General features: G+C 32.7%; 2 protein-coding genes across 3 annotated transcripts; one reads left to right on the top strand and one right to left on the bottom strand.

The window, feature by feature from the left end:
* LOC112789814 (phosphomannomutase) lies at positions 1 to 4,447 on the top strand. Of its 2 annotated transcripts, none has more exons than XM_025831870.2 (12): positions 1 to 316; positions 673 to 766; positions 1,922 to 1,966; positions 2,090 to 2,156; positions 2,465 to 2,541; positions 2,770 to 2,805; positions 2,901 to 2,956; positions 3,042 to 3,141; positions 3,237 to 3,332; positions 3,420 to 3,509; positions 3,936 to 3,987; positions 4,104 to 4,447. In XM_025831870.2, the coding sequence occupies exons 2-12, from the start codon at positions 698 to 700 to the stop codon at positions 4,157 to 4,159; spliced, it is 744 nt and encodes a 247-aa protein (XP_025687655.1). In that variant the 5' UTR covers positions 1 to 316; positions 673 to 697; the 3' UTR covers positions 4,160 to 4,447. The 2 variants fall into 2 exon arrangements, with proteins under 2 accessions (XP_025687655.1, XP_025687656.1); XM_025831871.2 differs by having other exon boundaries at positions 163 to 316; positions 655 to 766.
* Positions 4,448 to 4,829: 382 nt separating this feature from the next.
* Positions 4,830 to 7,423, bottom strand: LOC112789813 (bifunctional protein FolD 4, chloroplastic). Its single transcript, XM_025831869.2, has 5 exons — positions 7,100 to 7,423; positions 6,198 to 6,523; positions 5,752 to 5,988; positions 5,459 to 5,626; positions 4,830 to 5,327 (listed from the first exon to the last, which is right to left on the bottom strand). The coding sequence occupies exons 1-5, from the start codon at positions 7,320 to 7,322 to the stop codon at positions 5,157 to 5,159; spliced, it is 1,125 nt and encodes a 374-aa protein (XP_025687654.1). The 5' UTR covers positions 7,323 to 7,423; the 3' UTR covers positions 4,830 to 5,156.
* Between the last annotated feature and the right edge of the window lie 9,558 nt (positions 7,424 to 16,981).

The following is a 16,981-nucleotide window of genomic DNA, read 5'->3' as shown; positions in this document are numbered from 1 at the left end:
GGAGATCCAGTTTTGAGAAACACCAGTCTTCATCTTTAACTAGATTGTACGGTATGATGCACGTTTTTGCGCGCGCCTTGGTTGCATTCTAGTGTTGTTGTAGGCCCCACTGAAAGCAGTTTCCTGTGTCCAATTCCCTCTCAAGTCTCAATCACAGATCTCAAATCGTTTTACATTAACTCCTTTGCTTCCACCCATTATAACGGTCTATCTGCTTCAACTTAATTTCCTTCTTCTCACTTCTCACTTCTCTCTCGCTCTGATCGCACGCTCCCAGCTTCTCACTCCTGCTGGCTGCTGCTGCGTTGCGTGCAAGGTAGCGTTTTTCATTTTTTTTTCTTTTATTATTTATTTTAAAAATTTTATGGAATTCTGCATTTCTGAGCTGGTTGTTTCTCTTTTTCTTCCAAAATTCCTTATTTGACGAAGCAGCATTTGCAAACTTGTAAGATTGTAATTATCTTGCACTATTGATGAATAAGCGTTTACCATACAAGTTCGATTATGTGTCTGCTGGAGGATATAATGAAGTTTTGGACAATGTTCATATACTCTTGTGTCTTTATTGCTTGATGAAGCAAACAGTTGCCTTTGAGGGGGGAAAAGTTGTTGATTTGCATTTTTGACCATATCTTTGCTTAAACCTTGATGAAGGGGTTCAACACTATGCAGGTTTTGGTGCTAATAATAAGAATAAATGGCTGCCCGGAAACCTGGTTTGATTGCATTGTTTGATGTTGATGGGACTCTTACAGCCCCAAGGAAGGTATTTCTTCTTCTTGAGCCAATGGCATTACTATTGTATAGATAAAAAAAATATATTAATGGAGCAATTTGATGTGTTCTGAGTCAGATTTATTGTCTACAAGTAGTTTAAGGTTACTAATTAGGGTTTGGATTCTGTTTCTCTCTCCAAAGAAAGCTACTAGTAGCCTCTTCAAATTCAATTATAAAATATACCCGATGCATATCTTTTAATATTTGAAAGTATTCCTTTTTATTTTTTTATTTCTTTTTTAACACGCATTATCCCAACTTCCATTTCTGCCTTCACTATTGCAACTTCCATCAACACTGTTCAGTAGTTTCATTTGTTTGGCATGAAGTTGTATGAATAATTTTTATCTCCATGAGAAGTCCATAAAAATAAGTTCTGTATTCCAACTGTGCCCACTCTCAACCAAGAGAAAGAAAAACATTCCCACTTCCAACAGCTCAAATGCTGCACAAACTAGTCATCAATGTTGAATTTGACTCTGGGTCTCTTTATGAAACTAGATAATCTTTTAACAAATTGAAGTCATATTTTTTTTATTTTTGTATTGAAATTGATGAATTGATTGAATAAACCTAGATTATTCAAAAAGTGAAGAGCATACTCGTATGAATAAAGGCACCAATAATTATCGTATATTTCAATAATTAAAGAGCAAAGAGAAGGAATAATGATGGCAAAAGAGAAACAAGAGGAAGAGGAAGAAGTGAGCCCATGTTTCTCAATCAACACTCCAAAGATCGTTCACCAAGATCATCCATCAACCACCACCATTGTCAATGTTTATATTGGACATGATGGAGGCAGATCAAAATTTATTAATGGTGTTGCAGTTCTTTCAAAGGATAAGGCAGCAATGAGATGCGGCAGTACTTTCTTTTCCTCTTATTTGAACAGTGAAGGTCTGAAAAGAAATAAAAAACAAAGCATGAGTACTTTTTAAATATGAAAAAATATGCATGGGGTTATTTTATAACTATGAAGTGGCTACCAATAGCCTCTCTTTGAAGAAGGCTACTGAATCCAAAGCCTACTAATTATAGCATGCTATAACACCATAATGCTGAAGAAAACTAGAAATCTGGATTTATTATGATTGTTTAGTCTTGCATCACCTTTATTTATTGTTTCCTACTCGAATTCAAGGTGGTGACTCCAGAGATGTTGGTGTTCATGCAAGATCTAAGGAAGGTAAATGAGCCGGATTTTGTTTTTGAAAAAAAAAAAAAAAGTTTACATGCATTTCTTTTCTTAATCCATACGTGACCATTCATAGAACCTGCTTTAAAAGTCCTTTCCTTTTTCCTAGTACAGGTTGTAACAGTTGGAGTTGTGGGCGGTTCTGACCTTGTAAAGATATCTGAGCAACTTGGCAGCACAGGTTAGCTACAAGCATCTCTCAGATTTCTGATGCTATAATTTTGTTATGCGAAACCACTTTGAGAAAATTGATTGTAGTGTTCCTTCTCATTGCTTAATGCTAATTAATTCTATTATGTGGTTTCTTCTTCATGTTTGTTTTGTTGTCTTCTTTGAAATTGGTTGAAGTTGGGAATCATGTTTGCTGATATAAGCTGAGAATTCAGTTTTTACTTTTTCTCTACTTTTGTCAAATCATGCATCTTTGATAAGCTATTAGAATGAAATCAAAAGGATCTATCTTTTGAATATACCCCCTTACTGTTGCAGTTACCAATGACTATGATTATGTATTTTCTGAGAATGGTCTTGTGGCTCATAAGGAAGGAAACCTCATTGGAACCCAGGTACACCTCATAAACCTCAATCCTTGATAGAATCAAATTGCAATGATCAGATGTAACTTGAAAAAATTGTGATGACCCTTTTGTTATTGAAAGAACAAAACTAGTACCATTATGTTGTGGCTTGTAAATCCTCCCCCCCCCCCCTCTTTTTTTTTTTCCCTCTTAATCTATCAATGTAAAGTTTTGATCTAATACACCGTGACAAGTTGTAAATTTCCCTGTTTACAGAGCTTGAAATCATTCCTTGGTGATGAAAAGCTCAAGGTAAGGCCCGAATTTCCATTCAAGCCATATTGTTTGAGACTGAGCCAACCATGCTGATTACCTCCTAACTGCATATGGGGATAATTTTGCTGCAGGAATTTATTAATTTCACACTTCATTACATTGCTGACTTGGATATCCCTATTAAGAGGTTAGCGATATTCAGAGGTTAATCATATACATTTCATTTTTGTTGCAGGAAACTTATAAATCACGTTTTGTCACAATCTTTTCAGGGGAACATTCATAGAATTCCGTAGTGGAATGCTGAATGTGTCACCAATCGGGCGAAACTGCAGCCAAGAAGAAAGAGATGAATTTGAGAAGTATGACAAGGTGAGACATCTTGGTCATGTGAATGCTAATTAGAATTTCGGTCTCTATAATTTGATACTATATTTCTTTTAAAAGTTTGCAACGCATGTTCTCAGATTCACAACATTCGTCCGAAAATGGTTGAGGTGCTTCGTGAAAAGTTTGCTCATTTTAATCTGACATTTTCCATTGGAGGGCAGATAAGCTTTGATGTAAGTGATGATCTTCATGCTGATGTGGCAAATGTGTTAATGGTCAAGTTATAAGTGAATATATCTTAATTTGAATCTGCTCTTCAGGTTTTCCCTCAAGGTTGGGATAAAACATACTGCCTTAGATACCTTGAAGATTTTAATGAAATTCACTTCTTTGGTGACAAAACCTACAAGGTTAGTCCTTAAGTTTATTATGCAATACGCCTGTAGAGTATCAAACACACATCTGTAACTCTGTACCATTGTAGATTTTTTAATTCTATAATGCTAGTCGCTACCGAACCTTTGTCTATGATTTATCAATGTTACATCTCTGTGTAAATCCTTAAAGTGAGCTGGGGCAAAAAATTCTGTAACAACTAACAAGCAAATAATTGTCTATTTATGGAGACTGCATGAACTTTTTTTTTCTCCATTTTGGGCCTATTTCAAATAATTTACCAAAATGATAATGCTTTTAGAATTTATATATTTATTGAAATTTTTTACTGCCAACTGTTGCAACCCAAAACTGAAGCTATATGTCTATTTTATGGTGTTACCATAGGATGAAGATTAATTAATTTCCTACATTCTTATCTTGTAATTTTCTTTGAGCAGGGTGGAAATGACCATGAAATCTATGAATCAGAAAGGACTATTGGCCACACAGGTTAGTTGCTTTCTAACTTAAATCATAACATGTGAAAATGACTGAGTTTTGGTTACAATGGCATGCTGAAACAATTTCATTTTAAATAAAGACCATTTGTATTCATTCCTTTTCAGTTACAAGTCCTGAAGATACCATGAAGCAGTGCACAGCTCTCTTCCTTAAAAATTGAATTTGCTGAAGCAGTGTTTCCATTGAGAACCACTATTGAGGAAGTATCAAATACATGTGATCACAAGATGCAAATCACTGTAATTTTGGTTCCCCAATTTTGTAATTTTGTTGGCATTTTTATATATTGGATTTGATAAATAAGCATGTCATGCAGTTAAATTGTTTCAAATCAATCTGTTAAGACTTAAGAGTGATGCGGCCAACTCATAACATGACAGTGTTGCTGCCACTAGATTTAACTTATTTTATGTTCAAAACAACTAAAGAAGCTTGTTTCTTGTTTCTACTTCTTATTTTTTGGGAAATGGATATTTATTATTCGTATTTTGATAATTCTTTTTTAACAAATTCATGCAAATATATAATGCAAAAAAAAATCATGTATACAATGAAATTATCAAATATAGAAGTGGTAATATCACCATCCATTTTCTAAATACATCTCAATTTCAAGAGAAAAAAGAAAAACAAATTAAAATTACAATTAGCTTTAAAATAAAAATAAAAGTTGAAATTATTTTCTCAAACAAAATGTACTTCCAATTCATAGTTTGGCTGAATATCAGTACTCACATTCTTTAGTCCCAAATTTCAATTATATCTAAAAATGATAAGGAAGCTACACATGCATATAACCAAAATGTAGAAGGAGGACCAAATCAAGAAACTTGAGCAATTGGTCTCATTTGAGTTATAATTTATTCATGAAATTAAGACTCAGAATAAATACAAGAGCTTTCTTTTCACTACTTGTATCCTATACCACTAGATTTGACATTTCAACCAAGTTTCTTAAGAGTAATGAATTTATTGCATCACATTATGCAACTACATGGAAGGGGATCTTTTATGCTACCATCCTAAGAAACTCTTTCATCCCCCCCTCCCCCCCCTTTTTTTTTTTTCAATGTACAACCAAATCAGGTAAGACAAAATTCAACAATCTTCTAAACAAAAAATTGATGGAATAAATGATATTACATGGTTTCACTTGTTTATTCAAAATTATGCATCCTCTTTGCAGAGATGAGTGTATTCTGGAGAAGCATTGCTATGGTCATTGGACCAACTCCTCCAGGAACAGGAGTAACAGCCGAGGCAACTTCTACGGCTTCTTCATAACAAACATCTCCAACCAGTCTATAACCTCGAGGGCTATTCGGATCCTGTCTCAAACCCCCCAAATACACACGGATTGGTTAAATAACCTTGATTTTAAAATTTATGCATTTACTTGTTTTTTTCATTATTCATAAAAACACAACCAAGATAAAGGACTTAAATCAAATCTACTAACCTCTACTGGGTTGATTCCGACATCGATAATTACTGCACCAGTTTTTATCCAGCTTCCCCTAACCATGTTTGGCTGCCCAACAGCCGAAATGATAATATCTGCCTGCTTTATGATCTCTTCAGGATTATTGGTTCTTGAATGGACGACAGTGACAGTAGCATCTTCCCTCTAGGAAAATTATATATACACACACACATGTTTGATACAAAAAAAAAAAAGAGCCAGTTATATTTAAATAAAACAAATTTTGAACTGTTTATAACTTTTAAAGTTTTGACTAATGAGATGTTTACCTGCAGCAAGAGAGCAGCTGGCATTCCTACGATATTGCTCCGACCAATTACAACGGCCCTCTTTCCTTTAATAGAAATGCCGTGTCTGTGAAGTAGCTCTATGCACCCCTTTGGTGTACAGGGAACAAATAGTGGTTCTCTACCACGCATGGCAAGACGACCAATATTTAATGGATGAAAGCCATCTACATCTTTCTCAATTCTAACAGCATTCAGGACATTTTGCTCATTCATATGCTGTCATAAGGCCAAGGAAAATTAATAAAGCTTCCAATGAAAGTCATTAAGTCACTCTTATCTATTAGTGAGCAGCAAACTCAGCTATAAGTTATTGATCTTTCGTGTATGAAAAGCTTGACGTATTTCCATGAAAATATAGGAAACTTAGCATAATTTAGAATACTTTTCCCTTAATATAAAATGAAGTTAGAGATGTAGAAGCATACAGAAGGTAAAGGTAACTGAACAAGAATGCCATGAACTGAAGGATCATCATTGTAGCCTGAAATATGCTTCAATACTTCTTCTTCTGTGGAATCCTCAGCCAAATGTACTTCCAAAGAATTGATTCCAACAGATTCACAAGCTTTCTTCTTGTTACGCACGTAAGTAGCAGAGTCCTTTCTATCTCCAACCAGGATTACAGCTAACCCTGGAATCACACCAATAGCTTCTTTCATCCTGGAGACTTCAGCTGTTATCTCATCTCTGATCTGCTTTGATACCGCTTTTCCATCAATCACCTTAGTATTAGTCCCAGTAGTCAGGGATGCTGCACACATAATCATATTAAAAAATAAACATATGAACATAACTTAGCAAAACCTTTCTCATACAATAGCAATAGAAAGGATTCATTGTCACGTGCATGTAAGAGAATCACATGCCCAATCCAAGTCTAATATCTTGATCAGACATAAGGCTTCAAATTCTTCATTGTACAAATTATCATCTAGAACCTAATCAGCAGGTAACTGAGGTAAAATTCATGCTAAATTCCAAAGCTTATCCATTTAATTCTACAATGTCACTAGCAGGCTATGTTGAATCAACACAGGCAGACACAAACACTGGCAATCTCAACCAAACAGAAACTCAAATCCCCCCACCAAAAAGAAAAAGAAAACTAGACCCTAAACCCTATTGAATGTAAAAAAAGTCACTAGCACCATTCAAGTTGAATGTAAAAGAGACTGCTTTTTTTTTTTTGCCCTTTAATGCCATAACTACACTAGATAGCTACAAAATAACAAAAGAAGGGTACCACAAATGAACCCATCAAGCTAAAACTAAACGGAGGTTTCAAATAGACAAAAAGCGGCAGAAAAGTTGAGAGCTTTGTTTGTACCATGGGGAAAAACAACATGGGGCAGTGAAGGAGCTGCTGCGGAAGAGTGAAAAGTGAGGCACCGGAGATAGGTGGGGCCCCTCTGTAAGGGGTGGCAGTGGAGGCGGCGGCGGAGGCATCCCGGTGGGAGCAGGCGGTGGGCGGTGGAAGAAGTAGAGGCACAGGAATGAGTTAGGAACATCATTGAAATGGAAGAACATGAAGAAGCAGCAGCAGAAGCCATTAGTATTAGTTGACAACACAACGCAGGTTTAGTGATCAAATGTTGCCTCTGTTTTTTGTTTTTCTCACTTCTTGGAGAATAGATTCTCCATTTTTTTTATTCTTTTTAACTTTTCCTTTTATGTTTATTTATTTATTATAAAGTATGTTGGTGGTCTTCAGTGTTTTATAATTTTAACCATTATTTATTCATTATAAATGCTAAATTATTATTTATGTATGTAAATTTCGAAAAATATACGTACATATTATATTAATTTATGTGTGTAAATTTTGATAAATATAGATATAAATTTTATAATTTTTGTATATAAATATTTATAAATATAAATACAAATTATTATTATTAAGTGTTGGTTTAAAATTATGTATGAAAAATTTATAAAATATAGACATAAATTATATTAATTTATGTGTACAAACTCTAGTAACTAGACACCAAAAAAAAAAAACTCTAGTAACTATTTCGTAAAAAGAAATGTTAAGTATTTTAACTTTTTTTAATACAACAAAACGTTATGAAAAAAAATTGGAAACCCAGTGCAATTAACTTTATATAAAATTGATAAATAAGAGTCGTTAAATGATAATTTAGTCAAATTTATCAAATTATTTAATGATTTAAATTTATTAATTCTACGTGAAGTTAATTATACCTGAATTTTATCTTTAAAAAATTATTCTAAAAAACCATTAAAAAATTAATTATTAAAATAATAAATCACAAAAAATTTATTAAAATAGTATTTTGTACTAAAATTATTAAGAAATATAATATTTGAGAAAAAATTTATTTTATTTTATTTTTTTTTGGGATAGATAAATATACTTTAGATTACATTTTTTTTTCTTTTTGTAGATCCATTAAAATTAATTGCACTGGGATTTTGGTTTGATGTATTTGAAGGATAACCAAAATGCATAAGCAATATCCAACCAAAAAAAAAAAAATACATAACTAAAATAATATCTAGACAAAAATATCAAAAGATTAACATGACAACACTAAGAATAGAAGTGTTTATAGATCAAATTGTATCTGTAAACATGTGGTAAAATTTGTATCTGATCAGTAAATTGCGAATATAATTCGATTCGCAAAGAATATGGGTGTTCAAGGATTGGATTGGATCTGTAGATTTACAGTAAATATCTATATCTGATCCGCAAATTGCGGATATAATCCGATTCATAGACCGAATCCGATCCGTACCCTTAAAGGATTGGATCATGGATATCTAGTTTACATCCGCGTATCTAATCCGCAGATCTATGAATCCGCACAATTAATAATATATGTGTGTTACTTCAGTTCACCCTAACCCTAATCTTCACATTCTTCCCTAGCCACCATCGAAAAGCCAAAAACTGCTTGTCGATGATCTCCTTCTGTTCCTCCTTCCTCGTGGCGTTCTTCCCCCTTCATTAGCTTGTTGTGTTCTCGCCGCTGCTTCTTCAGTGACAGTGGTCCTTTCGTTCTCATCACCTCGCCGCCTCGTCACCTCGCATCGCTGTCTCATCGCCTCGCATTCTCGTCGCCCTGCCGTCAGTGGTACTCAAGAAGAAGCCACATTGTCGTCCTCGTTTCAGTTCCCACGATAGTCTATGGTGCTATTTTCTTGCCACCTTGACGTCCTCCATGCCCATCATCCTCCGTTCCTTTCGGTTCACCATCCTCCTTTCAACGATTCAACATCCTTTCCTTTCAAGTAATTTTTTTATGAACATCATTTAAATTTTATGATTAATCCTCTGTTACTTATTTTTAAAGAATTAATGAATTATGTTGTTGTTATTGTTATATGAAATTGTTTAAGAGTGTTTTTACTCTTTTGAGTTTAGGAGTTACTTGAACAAAATCGTAGAGGGTAGGTTGGAGATACGATTAGCGGTGGAAAAAAGTCAGGCGGCCTGCTAGGGGCCTATAGCCTGGCCTGTGTTTAGGCTGGCCTGGCCTAGCCTGTTATAAAATAGGCACAGGCTCAAGCTCTTGAAAAAGCCTTAATACGTTAATAGGCCAGGCCTATTAACACATAATTAAATATATAAATAATATTTTTATTATTAATAAAATTATGAGATATTTTAAATTTATTATATTTTATTATAAATACTTTTGTATATTTTAAATATTTTAAAAGTTTAAAAATTCTTATAGATATTAAATATGACATATTATATATAAATATTTTTATTAAAAAATAAATTTCTCAAATAATATATTTATTTTTGTAAAAAAATTATCAAACCTTTTAACAGGCTTTAGGCCAGGTTTAGTACTTTAAAAAAAGTCTATAGCAGACTGCAGGCCAGACTCAGGCCAATTAACTACATGACAGGTCTGGCCTGTTTCCACCCCTAGACACGATATTGCCGCCATCCTTGATTCTGAATTCCTAATGTCCTGAGTTCATCATTCCCGATGGTGGGGAGTGTTTCTGCAAAAACTCTGACGCTCAAGTTAGCATGGGTCACAAAAGAACTAAGTTAATTAGAGATCATAACTTAGTGCACGTATTTGAAATAGTGCATATATATATATATATATATATATATATATATATATATATATATATATATATATATATATATATATTGTGAGATTATGGTGTTACAAGCTTCACTTATGTGCATTGCTATTTTTACGAGGTACTCTCATCGTAAGAAACTTGATGTCTTATTGTGGTCTCTTTTCATATAATGCTTTTAGGCCTATATATAGTCAATGTTGTAATATTCTCCTTTAATAGTAAAATGATGGTTATAATGTAACAATTAACCTCATAAAATTGAGTTATTAGCATGGTTCTGAAAATCAGACCGGATCGACTGGTCAAACCGATTCAACCGGGAATCGATAATGCAAGCGGTCTGGTCCTCCACCTATAACCGCTCGAGAAAAAAAATTGAAAAACCATTGAACCGGCTGAGAACCAGCCGGTTGAGCCAGACCGATAACCGACCGGTTCAGATAAAATGACACTGTTTTTAAATTTGTTAAAAAAAAAAGAAGACCCGTGAACCAACCCCCTTCTTCCCCCAATCATTCATTCATCTCACGCCATCGTCGCCAAACCCTAGCACTCTGAAGCAAAGGAACCCCGAACCCTAGCCCTCCATCGTCACTGCCGTTACCAGGTCCTCAGTGCCACCGCCGTCCCTAGGTCCTCAGCACCGCTGCCTCTTCCTCTTCTCCGTGTCCGGAACCCAGTAACTCAGCAGGTCCTCTTCGTCTTCGCTGGCTTCTTGAACCCAGATTAGTGGCTCCTCGTCTTCATCTTCTTTGAACTTCTTCTTCAATTTTTGTTCCATTTTTCTTCAATTCTTCTTGGGTCTTGGCTTGAAGTTTGCTATTTTTTATTTTTGTTGCTAATTGTTCTTGATTTTTAAATGTGAAATTATTTAATTTTTTGTTGCTAATTAGAGTTTTTGTGAGTAGTTATGGTCAAACCAAACATAATTGAGCAGTTAAGAAATACTCATCTCATAGGAAAGTCTCGTCTTTTGAGGCCAAAGATTCTTGTTGTGCAGTAGGAATGAATGCTTGACCCCTGACTTTTGATTTTGTATCCTATTAGCCTAGACATGCCATATTGTATAAATTTTGTAACTAGTACACCTTCTAGCTTATATTTATCAACTTGCATTGTCATCTTTTCAATGTGTAGACAAATCAAAATTGATTTTTAATTTCTTTACATCCTAGACAAACAAATGTTATGTTTGTAGTGGAGACTCTCTTTTAAATTCAAATAATAAATTGTTCTTCTTTCGGTTAATTTTGCTTTGATTTCACTTAATACTTGCATACACCTCAAGCTTTACTATGTTTTGAGCGATAGTATTAATATGTTTTGAATTATCTACTTGAAACTTTATTAGGGAACAGCTCAAAGTTGGGAGTGGAGTAGCTTGCAGCATTGAAAACCATCAGCACAATGAACTGATAATGGAGGCAGTCATAATAATAAATAACATGCCAGTAGACAACACTGAGTGCTTCAGGAAGTATGGTGATAAAACAGAGGTTTCTTATTTTAGAAACTTTATATTTTAGAAACCAAAAAATTGATCCTATTTTAGGTATCTTTCTAAAGATGGTTTACTCAGACTCAATTTATGAATTTTCACCATCATCTGAAAACACATTTGATTGGAAGCTTGGAAAATATTTAATACTATCAATGTATTAACTATTAAACAAACATGTTCTATATTTTATATTATAACAATAAACATGTTCTATAATTTTTATTGTGTTGATGATTTATTGATTGTTTTTTATTGTGTTGATGAGAGTTGTTTTATAATTTATTTATTATTTTATTATAAAACGATTTTTTCGGTTAAACTACAGTTGGACCGGTTGAACCAATGAACTAGTAAACCAGTGAGTAGAATGGTTCGATGACCGGTCCGATTCTCAGAACCTTGGTTATTAGGCATTAGAATGAGTTACGAGAATTTAGTGTTCTCTTTGTGACATATTCTTTAGAATCCAAGAGAATACTTAATCATCAAATTGGTTCTTTAAAACTTCTTATACTCTTGAACCTGATTCTTAGTATTGGATTTATAAAAATATTCCAGAATAGACCCCCCAAATTCAGCATGTCTTTAAAGATTTTTTGAGTTTCAGATCTCAACCCAAGTGTCTCATCCTTTTAAAGTGGAGCTTTTTATTTTGCTTATTTTTCTTATGAAGTCTGAACTTTAACCATAACTTCTATTAATCGTAGGTTACCACCTCGATTTATGAGTTTGAAAATTAGATTTTTTTAATCAGAGTTTGCATATTATGATTTTAGGATCAAGAGTCAATATTTTCATTCCTTGAATGTCAAATTTTCTCTTCATTTTTTTATTTTTCGGTTTCATGGACTTCCTGTGGTGAGTATCCCCAATTCATAGCTTGTAAGCTCGAGTGTTTGAGTTTTTAGGATTTTAAAGAAGACATATCAAAATGAATCAATATTTATTAAATTTATTATGTTTAAAATAGTAACTCAATCATGTTGAGTTTAAAATAAAAAAATTATTTCTCTTAAAATAATTGCATAATGGTTTTTTTTATTTTAAGTGCAATCTATCTAAATGAAACTTTTTTCGATCTAACGCAATTATTTAGATAATTGAATGATGAAATTTTCTAATTTAGATTAGTTGATTCATGAATTTTTTTCAATAAATAATTATTAAAATATTATTCTTTTATTTCTACCACAAATTTTATATTATTATTTTTTAATATGCTCTAAAATATTTTATAAAATTTTAATAAAATAAATCATACCTTTATTTATCTAAGTATGAATGTGGTTTGATTTTAAGGAGCTTAATTAGGATTTTCAATATCAGAATAAATTTCCGTCTTCTAATTTTGTAAACTTCGATCTCTGGATGTCAAGTTCTATTTTTTGTGATAAATTTGTAAATTTTTTTTCTAATTTCTTACTTCACAACTTTACATTGTTACTAACCCTCCAAATCATTGATCATTTAATTAGTTTAGCAATTATAGGCATTTGAAGTGTATAGTGATATGGTGACAAATTTAAGTTTCTAAACCTTTCGATCTCTTTAGTGGAATTTTTGTATTACATATTTTAATGCTTGTCTTTTGTGATTATGCATTCTTTGCTCTTTTTATTACATTGTTCACCTTGTGAATATGTGTTGTGCTAAACTCATCTCGAGGTAGAACTTAGAATAAAGAGAATGTAACAAGCGACATGTTTCCACAGACGGTGCCATTGTTCAGAAGTGTTTTTACTCTTCCAAGTTTAGAAGTTACCTAAACAAAATTGTAGAGAGTGGGTTGGAGATACGATGTTACCACCATCCTCCTATTGTAAGTTTCTAATGTCCCAAGTTTGTCATTCCTAATGGTGGGGGATGTTCCTACAAGGATGTTGACGCTCAAATTAGCATGGGTCACAAGAGAAATTAAGTTAGATATCATACCTTAGTGCACATATTTGGAATAATACATATATTGTGAGGTTATAATGTTACAATTTTATTTTATATGGGTTGCTCTTTTCATGAGCTACTCTCATCATAAGATACTTGATGTCTTATTGTGATCTTTTTTTATATGATGCTCTTAGGCTTATATATAGTCAATGTTGCAATATTTTCCTTTAACAGTAGAATAATAATTACAATATAACAATTAACCTCATAAAATTGAGTTATTAAACATTAGAATGAGTTATGAGAATTTAGTGTCCTCTTTGTAACATATTCTTTGGAATCCGAGTGAATACTTAATCATCAAACAGGTTCTTTAGTACTTCTTATACTTTTGAACTCGGTTTTTAGTATTGGACTTATAGAAATATTCTAAATATGAGGTGTCGATATGAATTGTCTGCTTGTAGAATTGTCTTGTCTGGAATGACTGATAAGTAAGTACAAACAACACAAGTGGGTTTGATGTGGAGAACATTCCTACTCCAACAAGTGTTGCTGCATCGACGCCTTCTGAATAAGCAACGGATAGATGGTTGTTGAAATTTTAAAAGGCTTCACTAATTCACTTGATGGCTGGTGATTTAAGGAGAAGGGTTCAACTTGTTTCAATATTATTTTATTTCAAACATTTGCGGCTGCTTTAGACAAGTAGACTTTTAGTTTGTTTTTAATATTGTTGTTTAGTGATTATTGGAAATGCTTGTTGAAAGCTTTGGTATTATATTTAGTTGTTTGTTATTTATATATTATATTATTTTATTTTATTTTATTTACAAAAAATTTGTTTAAAAATATTTTAAAAATAAATAGGTTTAAAAGTGTGAAAGAAATATTTTTTTGAATTTTTACATAGAAATATACTTTTAAGAACGTTTAAGTTTTGCGAATATATCCAATCCAACACTAAAAAATGCGGATATAGTATCTAATCTGATGAGAAGTGTTCGAATCGGATTGAAATTTTGCCTATATCCAATCCGATCTGCGTACACCACGTTAAGAAAATACATCAGCGACATTTTATTATATGAAAGCACCAGGTCATAAATTAGGATTTTTTAAATGAATAAAATAAATTTTTTATTTACGAAAATAGATAATTTGTAGCGTTTTTACCAATTTGTATTGCATTACTTATCTTGTTTACAGTGTAAACGAAATAAATGTGTTGTGTAAATGAGATAAGACACGTGTGCCGTTGCAGTATCATGTTTGCACATGTGTTATGATACGTAGCTTATCTCGTTTACAATGTAAACAAGATACACACAATTATTTCTTTTACACTGTAAACGAGATAAGGTTTAGACACGCCTATATAAGGAACTTGTTCACAGAGCCTCTTTTGTCACTTTCATTGTCCATTACCTTCATTTCTCCCTTTCTCGGACATTTCTCTTAATATTTTTAAAATACTCGGATATTATGGCACGCGCGGATGCACGAGACGGAGATATCAACCGCTTGAACGCGACTTGACACATTGCGAGAGCGATCGACTTCCAAGTTAGTGTTGTTGTTTCCGCTTTTAAATAAATGAGCATATAATTATAATAAGGGTACTTTTATAGATTCGGTGTTGTTACACATGTAAAATAGGTGGTCATGTTATTAGAATTTGTTGGATTGTGAAATGTAGAAATAAGTAAATGTTAATTAATTAATTTAATTGAGATTATTAATTAATTTAATTAAAATTATTAGTTAATTTAATTTATTTATTAAATATTTATTCTATTTTTGCATGTATTTAAATCAAATTTTATATTTTATATTTTAATTTTGAATATGTTACACTGATGTTTCATAATTTTTTTAAATATTTGATATTTATAGTTAATTATTTTAAAATATGTGTTGAGTTTGGAAAACTTGAATTATAGTGATCAAATATTATTAATATATTAATTAGAAAAATTGTTAATTTTATATTTACTTCAAGTTTGGTTAATGGGTTTGTTAGTATGCAGGAAAAATAAAATAAATTTTTATGTTGGGCTAAAAGGGCAATATAAGCCCAATGTGATAAAATTGTGATCAGCCTTTGTGCAAAAATTTCATGCAGTGTGCCTGAATTATTTAAAAGGGATAGCAAAGCTAATTGGCCAGAAAACTAGTGTGTAGCCCAAGATAATTATTCTTTGTAAACCAACAAAAGGCTTTGGTCCGAAATTAAAAGAAGAGAGAAAGACTCCAAACAAAGCCACGGTTACCTACTACATTGTGGAATAGAATTCAAAATTTGGTTACCTACTACATTGTGGAATAGAATTCAAAATTTGGTTACCTACTACATTGTGGAATAGAATTCAAAATTCAAATGAATTAATTGCTTGCATAGGTAATTGAAACATAAAATTAAATTGAGTTAATTTTATATTGAATGCTTTGTCTCTTCTCTCTTCTCTCTCTCTTGGTTTTCGGTTGTCACTTCAATTAGAGAAAAGAAGAAAGAGCAAGTTATCAAAGAAATAAATAGTGAAGCTAATGGAAGAAAAAAAAAAGGCTAGGTTGATGATGACCTTTGCAAAAGAAAGATCCGAAGCATGGTATGACTAGATCTTTGCCATTGAAGGCAAGATTTCAAGAGGAGCTTCAAGATTTTCCATACCAAGAATAGGAAAGATCCGTCTCGATCAGAAAAGAAGATCTCAGTGGCAAAGTTCATTTCCATTTCTGTTATTCCAAGACAGAAGGTAGCTATTGGAGCTACGAAGAGGAAGAAGCAAATATGGAAAGGAAGGAACTGTCAAAGATCAGAGGATCATCAATGGTCACTGTTTTTTTTTTTGGAGCCAAAGTCAAGATCAAGGGCTCAGAGTGAAGGAACTTGATGAGAATGGTTGAGAGAGGTATATGCATATTGATTTTAGCTTTGGTTTTCCTTCTCTCTCTTCTCTGTTCGAACTGGCTATATGTTAGAAAAGATGTTGGTGGCTTAGTTGAACTGGTTTCAATCTTGGAAGCTTCCCCTTCTATAATAAGGGTGAACGGATAAGGGTTAAGATCAAGGAGAGAAAGCATAGAGTTCTCATAGCTACCCTAAGCTAATAGAAGTTCTTCTCCTTCAATGGGTTTCATTTTGTTTTCTTTTCTTTAGTTTTGTTTGCCTGTGTCTCATGGTGAAAAAAGGCAAATAGAGTGAGGTTTGTAAGAAAAATCCAGTGAGAGAAAAAAGGCAGTGAGCATAATTAAAAAAAAAGTCATAAACATCTCAGAGTTTCTTTGTTCATCTGTATATTGTGTTTCATGATCCTGTGGGGATTCTCTTGCAAGTTGGGTTAGCACTTTGCAGTTGAAAGCTTGGTAGGTGTCCAAGTCAAGTTCAGATTTGGGGATAGAATCTGGATTTATCCCAGATAGGATTGGATAGATCCTAGGGAAGAATTGGTGTATGTAATCTTTTGATTATAGTGAAATTCTATCATTATTGTTTTGGAAACTGGATGTAGGCTGCATTGCACTTAATAGCTAAACCAGGATACTTCTGGATGTGATTCTCTCTTTCTCTTCTACTTCTATTTTGTTTCTGTTGCGTTGGAGACAAAATTGAAAAATATCTCCTAAACAGTTACGAGACAAAAAGAAAATGTCTTTTGACTTATTATGAGATAAAAAGCAGAAATATCTCTTGAAGTTCTTTTAAAAGGCAGAAAGTAATATTAAGAAAAAAAGGGGCTAAGA

This window comes from Arachis hypogaea, chromosome 3, assembly GCF_003086295.3.
Source record: "Arachis hypogaea cultivar Tifrunner chromosome 3, arahy.Tifrunner.gnm2.J5K5, whole genome shotgun sequence".
Classification (NCBI taxonomy): domain Eukaryota; kingdom Viridiplantae; phylum Streptophyta; class Magnoliopsida; order Fabales; family Fabaceae; genus Arachis; species Arachis hypogaea.
The sequence above is the reverse complement of the archived record's forward strand: the minus strand, read 5'-3'. Positions and strand labels throughout refer to the sequence as shown.

Coding starts and splice junctions, on each gene's coding strand:
- LOC112789814 (XM_025831870.2), top strand. CDS start 698: ATGGCTGCCCGGAAACCTGGTTTGATTGCATTGTTTGATGTTGATGGG. Junction 2,806..2,900: donor TTGGTGATGAAAAGCTCAAG/GTAAGGCCCGAA, acceptor ATTTTGCTGCAG/GAATTTATTAATTTCACACT. Junction 3,988..4,103: donor AAGGACTATTGGCCACACAG/GTTAGTTGCTTT, acceptor ATTCCTTTTCAG/TTACAAGTCCTGAAGATACC.
- LOC112789813 (XM_025831869.2), bottom strand. CDS start 7,322: ATGGCTTCTGCTGCTGCTTCTTCATGTTCTTCCATTTCAATGATGTTC. Junction 6,524..7,099: donor CCATGTTGTTTTTCCCCATG/GTACAAACAAAG, acceptor TTATGTGTGCAG/CATCCCTGACTACTGGGACT. Junction 5,627..5,751: donor CAGCTGCTCTCTTGCTGCAG/GTAAACATCTCA, acceptor TAATTTTCCTAG/AGGGAAGATGCTACTGTCAC.